The 7,846-nt window shown below is 41.6% G+C and overlaps 1 protein-coding gene across 1 annotated transcript; it reads left to right on the top strand.

Annotated features, from left to right (window-relative positions):
- Positions 1-915: 915 nt before the first annotated feature.
- LOC108794125 (myotubularin-related protein 7-like) lies at positions 916-6,052 on the top strand (the record flags this gene model as incomplete). Its single annotated transcript, XM_018565114.1, has 4 exons — positions 916-1,146; positions 2,237-2,371; positions 3,290-3,416; positions 5,399-6,052. Coding segments are annotated over 4 exons (856 nt in total), but the record flags the coding sequence as incomplete, so codon positions are not given.
- Between the last annotated feature and the right edge of the window lie 1,794 nt (positions 6,053-7,846).

Genomic DNA, 7,846 nt, shown 5'->3' with positions numbered 1-7,846 from the left:
GAGCCGATGCATATGCGTTCGGCTCGGCTGAGCCGCTCGGCCATGATCGGGAGCTGTACGGGCTATTGTGAATAGCCCGTACAGCAGCCCTTCGGTACTACTGAACCGAAGGGGTCCTGGAGCCGAAGCTAGCCGAAGGATCGGCCGAAGCTACGGCCAGATCCTTCGGCAGCTTCGTGAATAGACTCCACTGTCTAAGAGTTCTTAAGGGCACAGTGTGCAGATAGGTGAAGCATTAATGACAATCTTTTTTTTAGCAGTATTTAAAGTAACACTAAACTCAGCAGTAAAAACCTTAATAAAACATTCCAGTACCTTAGCTATTAACAAAAATGTATCTTATTTGTGTTTCACTCGGCTGTAGATCCTCAAATCATCTCTGAATTGGTGCTGACACTGTCCTTCATTCTGGAGGGTGGCTGCTTTTGTTCCCCATGGTCCTTGTGTGTGTTGTTAAGTAGCCACCGCTTAAAGCTCACTACAATGTCAGTACAAATTAGTAAACTAAAAATGACATTACATTCCATCACAGGGGTGAGTTTGGAGCGGTGTTTACTACTACTAACACACACAGGGACCATGGGGAACAAAAGTAGCCACCCTCCAGAAGGAAGGACAGTGTCAGCACCAATTCAGAGATGATTTGTAGTTGACCTACAACTGAGTAATACACAAACAGGTACAGTATTATTAGTTAAGGTACTTGAATGAATATTTTCAGCTTTAACTCCTGAGTTTAGTGTCACTTTAAGTTGGTGGTATGCCGAGGGTTACTAAAGTGAATTGTCAGGAAGGAGGTGCAAGGAGACCATAACATACTGATAAAAAATCTTTACTTAATACAAGAAATGCATTAGAGCGTATTGCAAAGTTCATAATGCATGCCAGCTGATTTGTTTCTCAGTAAAATAAAAGTACAAATAATGTTTTGTCTTTTTTTATCAGATATGGGCATTTAGATGGAGACCCAAAGGAAGTATCACCAGTGATTGACCAGTTTCTGGAGTGTGTCTGGCAGCTTATGGAACAATTTCCATGTGCATTTGAGTTTAATGAGAGGTTTCTCATCCATATTCAGCATCATATATACTCCTCCCAGTATGGAAACTTCTTGTGCAATTGCCAGAGAGAGAGGAAAGAACAGAGGTGAGAAAACAATGTGGTGTCCTATGTCTATGTGGCTAGGGTCATGTGAGAGCTATTAGTTAAAAAAAAATGTGTTTCTGTCCCTTACCTGTTCATTTTTAAATAAATATTGTATCGCTGGCCATACACTCATCTTTCCACTGCTGAGAACCTTCTGAAAATGTTAGTTCACTAGCCTGATGGACATAGGAACACCATAATAATGTATGATAAGGTTCTCATTCATCTAGGTCAGTGGTGGTGAACCTTGGCACTCCAGCTGTGCCAAAACTACAAATCCCAACATGCATCTGCCTCTGGGAGTTATGTCTGTGGCTGTCGGAGCCTTGCAATGCCTCATTTGTAGTTCCAAAACAGCTGGAGTGCCAAGGTTCGCCACCACTGATCTAGGTCATATTATAGCTTTTTGTAGTAAGTCACACTGGACTTGTTTTGTTATGTTGAAGATGTTTCAACATTCACCCAAGTGGCTTCCTCAGTTCTAATGAGTGTTGGGAATATACTTCACCAATTTAAATGGACCTATATGGGTTGGACTTGATGGATGTATGTCTTTATTCAACCCCAAATACTATGTAACTATGTAAAATGAACCTTCAGCCATGTAATTTAAACAGCTAATAGCTGTCCCAGATTCCATGGAGTCATGGCGATTGGATTAGGTAAATTAGAACAAAGCAAACATCCACACCCCCGTCATGTTCTTGGACAGTCAACATCAGCCTTGACACATTCCAAGGTGGTTCGAGCAGAGTGACAAAGTTGCTGATGTGACTCTAAATTCTTGCATGTTTTGCCAACATTCATTTAAACTGAGGACACCACTTGACTAAGTGGTGAAATGTCTTCAGTGTGACAGAACAAGTCCAGGTGAATGTGATGTACTACTAGCCAACACAGTTAGGTATATTTCTTTTGTAGAAATGCTTTGAAGCATTTCTAAAAATGATAGTAGGTGTATATTGTGTGCCATTTTTAAAAGCAAATGGTGACAGAGTTACTTAGTGTTAGATGCATACATATGACAGGCAGATAAATCAAAAATCACTATGTGTAATGCTACAATATGTTTGTGTTGTTTATTGATCAGAGTTCAAGAGAGGACCTATTCTCTTTGGTCATATCTGTGGAAGCAGCATTTGGATTACATGAATCCCCTTTACAGACCAAACCACAGTCAGACATTCGGCATGCTGCGGCCTAATACAGCACCATCCTCTTTCAAGCAAGTCTCTTTCTGTTTTTTCTGTCTTGTTATTTGTCAGAAGCAATGCAATGTCCTCTAATATGGGCTTATTAATAAGGCAGGTTTGTGGTGCTGAAATTCTTGCGCACAGGACTAAGGGGTACCGTCAGGTTAAATATTAGATTTAGGGGCTAGGTGATTATTAACTTTAGAGGGTTGTTAAGGTTAAGGTTAAATTATAGGCTTGGGTTGAGATTTATTGATTGACAATAAGGTTAAGGGTTGGGTTTAGGTCAAGTTTTTGGGGGGATCTGTAACTACATGCATACTTTGGCAGTGCTGTTTTCCTTTTTTTTTTCAAATGTTTCCCATCTCAGCCATAGGAGCAATGCAATGTCACACTTTATGTACAGCAGAGCTGTACGGTTGTACTTCTGGTTCTAACCAACACTAGCGGCACTGTTTAAAATGGCATCCATGCTGATGTTGATATTCCACCCTGTATACATGCTGGAGCTGTGTTTGCATTATCACAGCCAGAGCATCATAATGACCAGTCTCATTTTGCATACCCTAGCCTCTGTCCTGTTCCTTGACTGCTCCCATGAAGCATTGTCAGAACATAGCAGTAGTTCTCTGACAGATCTTCATGTCCAGACATGAGGCGATAGAAGTGCTGGTCAGGACTGTTTACAAAGGGATGTGGAAGAAGAAGCGGTGCCTGTATGACTTAATTTGGAGACATTTTTACAGTATCTTTTTTTGGGGGGAAAAAAAGAGTGGGGCATTTGCCCAGAGGTTTGGGGAAGCAGCCTGTGAATTGTTTAATTAATCTTATAGTGGGCCTTTAAAATCGATGCTAATCTTTTACCACTAATGGAAGTCTTTTAATCTCACAAATGTGATCTGTGAAAATGACAAATGAGTTAAGATTAACCGATTTGCTGAATTTTCCAGGTTTTGGAGAGGTCTTTACAATCGTTTTGAGAAAGGTATGCACCCCAGGCAGTCAGTGACTGATTTTCTTCAGGCAGTGAAGGAAGAGACTCAGCAACTTGAGGAAGAGCTGGACTTTATGGAAAAGGTATATGTTCTCTTTGACTGCAATGTTTATTTATTTACTACAGAGTATTACTGTCTCATTCTTCAGCACAGTGACTTGTGGGGTTTGACATAGGTAAACAACCTATAAAATTCATTTATTTCAGATATAATAGGATATTTGTACTCACCCTAAAATCCATGTTTTACTGCTGACTACAGGAGGATTGGACGCTGGCAAAGGCCAGCCCAGAATAACCTCTCCTACTATCAGCATGTCTCAGTTTTGTAGCAAAGCAGTACCAAGAGCATGATCATAAACACAGATGGGGTGGGACCTGAGTCCCTCAATGTGACTTGAAGAAAAGGATTTTACAATGAGTACAAAAATATTTCTCATCCATTGAGGGACGCAGACAGATTAAGGGATCATCTCTATGATATCCATTACAAGAAAACAAATCTAGCTAAACTAGCTAAACAAATCTGCCGTGACAGGGGAGGGGATGGATTCCCCCCTCCCCGCTCCGATCCGCCAGCGCTGACTGGCGGAACAGACGGGGGAGGGGGCGGGTACAGCTAGCTCTGCCTCTAGATAGGCAGAGCCAGCTGTCACTCACGCAGCTGGGCGGATCTCGACATCGATGTCGGTATCCGCTCTGGCTGCGGCGTCTCAGTATACCGCGAGCTGGAGCTCGCGGTATACTGAGCTTAGGGTGACCGGAGGACGCTAGTTTGTGTCCTCCCGTTACCCTAAGGAGAACTATGGGGAAAAACACTGACCCCATAGTTCTCCTTTAAGAATGGGATGTAATTCTTTGATTGTCTGTTATGCACTCTCTAATATGGCAATGAAACAACAATCTGGTTAAGTATCTCTGCTAGATAGTTTAAATATTGATGTTCTGTATTTTTGTATATTTGTAGATATTAGGTAATTTTAATACGGTTTAAAAATTTTAGTATAAAAAGATGTAATGATTTGAATATGGTAGAGGAGGGATGATATTTGTGTTTTATAGTATTTAAAATACAATTCTACTAATAGTGTTTTGTTAAATAATAGGCATAAGTTGCAATGTAACCTTTGTGGATACCATGTTTCTTGGTATTAGAAATAGAGGAAACACTGACTTGCATGAGTGATCGATTTCTAAGTGCATACATTAATTTCCTCTTCCTGGTGGCTCTTTACTCTATGATTAACCTCATACCAAGAAGGGGCAGGAGGCCCAGGTGGACTGCTCTTGCACCTGTTCACATTCCACACCTCTGCAGTTATGACTATAGTAAAAACCTCAGCTGAGAGTGAAGAGGAATGGGCCACACCCCACAGAATTAAGGAAGGCTCCGAAGATGGGATGGATTCCAGGAGCAGAGGGCAGCATGATTTCAGGCTGCAGATGTTGGCCGCACTGTGAGCTGGGGGCACCCACTACAGTGGGACTGTCTCTCTCCCCCTCTGTGTCTAGAATAAGAAATGTTGCAACAATGCAGCAGTTAGGCAACATAAAGCTAAGGATACAAGGCAAGGCTACTCACGAAACCCAGAGAACTGTAGCAGTTATGGGTCAGATGACTGCAAGTGACCAAAGTCACTATAGGGGGGTTCCAAATGGCTCTTTGAAAGGCCAGGTTGAGGCCAGTGCCAGATAGCTGTAAACGGAGGGACCAGTTCTAGCAGCAGTGTAGAAAGTAGTCTTGATAAAAAATGTTTTTTATAAAAGTGGAGCTAACAAAAATAAGTTACTTATTTACACAGCAGAGCTGAGAAAAAGATGTCCATCTTCCTAAAACACTATCAAAAAAACGGAGGCATGCTGGTAGTAGGAGGGATTATTCTGGGTTGGCCTACAGTTTCTTGTTATATTGTCACAGTGCGAATTTAAGGCAGCAGATAAAGGAATTTAGGATTCAAACTACAACCTTATACTAAATCTGTCTCGTAATCTGTCTTATTGCTCCTGCTTAGCATTGCCTTGCTTTGTGTCTGAATTGACGATGATGTCACAATTCTTCTTATAGAGATTAGCAAAGCTGGGAACTCGGCAAACCAATGACGTAAACAAGAATTTCAATGACCAGCCGAAAAGCAATACGTTCCAGATGTGCATCACCAAAAACTCGCCTGTCAACACTCCCCAAGATTACAGTAACAATCTAAAGTTGTTCCCTTCCCGCAGTCCTTCCCAAGGTGAGGATGACTCAGCCCTCATTCTTACTCAGGATCACTTGAAAAGCTCTGATCCAGACCTGTCTGCCAACAGTGACCAGGAGTCTGGGGTGGAGGACTTAAGCTGTAGGTCTCCAAGTGGTGGAGATTCCCTACCCAGCGAGGATAGTGGAAAGGACCCCGATTCAGACGAAGCCGTGTTTCTGAATGCTTAGATGTGTTTTTAACCTTTTTGTTATTCTATTCCGTATTTATTTATAGGGAGTTGTGCAATGTTATCTGGGAACAAAAAGCGGAAAAGAAATATAGACCCCCTCCTTGGTTCACATTTTGGGAGAGTGCACTGTGCATTGAAGACGGGACATCACAACCTTGCTGGTGTAGTAATCACATGCATTATGAACTGAGGAGTATTTCTTCTTATCCACCTGTGTACTTGGACACCCCTGTGATATTATTTTAGTGTACAAGTCACTCTTTGGTGGCAGCTTTGTAGAAATGCAGTGGAACGGTTACAGAGTCTGTTTATATGGCTGGAATCTGTATTGTGGGTAATGGCAGTCATGCCTTTAGGAACATGTTTGAACATTTGCTGAAGAGGGACAGCTGTTGCCAGAGATCAATTTCTCCATAATCACCAAGGGTTGTGTGCATATGATACCATTAGGCACCTTTTTACACCATAAATTGTATGTAAAGCACAAAAATGTCAGTTCACTAAGACGCATGAATTGTTTTACCTAAGTCCCTTATTTGATCAAAGTCCCTTATTCACATACAGGACTACTGCATAAGTGTGGAATGGTTACTCTTACACATGAAACAGTTCTTTAACCACTGAAAGACATTGAACACTCACTTCTGCAAAATCCAACACTGGGAGAGTTGGATTCTTTGTACCTATGGTGCATAGTGGTTCAATCCGCTGGCCCCAACTTTTCAACAAGGTCCTATAGTGACCTAGGAACCAGTGAGTGCCCAGTGGGAGGGGGGGGAGGGGCTGACCCTCCCTGATTCCCAGATGTGTGCGATTCATGCTGGATCTTCAGCTAATGGTTTGCTTTTTTTTACTGCAGCGACCAGCGGGTCCGGCAGCCAGAGGGGTGAGTATTCAATGTCTTCTTTGCAGAGATTGGAAAGTTTTATTTTACGTAAGAGAGTTGTTTTAAGAAGGAATGAACTCCACAAATAATCTGTGGATTCATATATATCACGTACATGCGGTAAATTTAGCTGATCCATGAGATAAAATGTTAGGTAAGTGGAAAAAATCATAATATACAGAAATCAAAATCCTTTTTTTGAATTATTTTATGCTATGCCCTACGCATGATATGAATTTTAATGGTCTTCATTTCATGATACAATACAATTTTTATCTTTAAAACTGTATCATTATTGTTTCTTATTAATCTACAGCAAGTGCATTCTCTGTTCATAGGGACTACTTGTAAGCCCTCGTTCACACCTGAACGTTTTGTAGCGCGTTCTACGCTCGACGAACGCTCTACAAAACGCTCAAAAATATAAATCCCATTGTATTCAATGGTCTCGTTCCCACCTTGGCGTATTTCCGCCCGTCCCTAACGCGCTACAAAACGGCCCACGCCTGAAAAGGTACATGTACTACTTTGGGGCGTTTTGTTGCGCGTTTCCATTGGGATACAGCCAAGTAGCCTTCGGAAACGCGCGACGGTCGCGCGACTTTTTTACCGCAAATCGCGGTAAAAAAACGACAGACGCGCATATGCAATACGCCTAGGTGTGAACGAGACCTAAGATGCATGCATGAGGCTACACACAAAATGCTAACACTTCGTCTCTGGTATGACACAAGTTCCATTGCATAAATTCTTTTATAGGTTAAAGAGGAACTTTACCATTATCATTGAAATGACAACAAATACACCTTTAGAAATGTTGAGTAAAGGCAATCTACAAACAGATACTTCTAGATAATTGCCGGCTTTTTATGCTTTACATACCTTGTTGTTCTTGTCCTCCCCAGTCTCACAGTTGCCATTTTTACCAAGGGCAAATTAATATATCTCCCATTACTTCCTGGAACTTTGGCACAGGTGACTAGGACATGAGACCATGAACATCATCTCAGGGGAGGAAAATTCCTTTCCCTGAAATCTTATGCCTTTCCCTTAGATTTCCCAGCAATGCACTGCTGACGTGATGTTCCCCCGAGGGTGTTGGAATTTAAAGCATACTTCTAGCGTTAGTTTTGATAGGAGTGTACAGAGAACAAAATGAACATATTTAATTCTATCAATAGACACTTTTTCAGGGTA

The sequence above is a fragment of the Nanorana parkeri genome, unplaced genomic scaffold, assembly GCF_000935625.1.
Source record: "Nanorana parkeri isolate BGI_ZX_2015 unplaced genomic scaffold, ASM93562v1 scaffold814, whole genome shotgun sequence".
NCBI lineage: Eukaryota > Metazoa > Chordata > Amphibia > Anura > Dicroglossidae > Nanorana > Nanorana parkeri.
The sequence above is the reverse complement of the archived record's forward strand: the minus strand, read 5'-3'. Positions and strand labels throughout refer to the sequence as shown.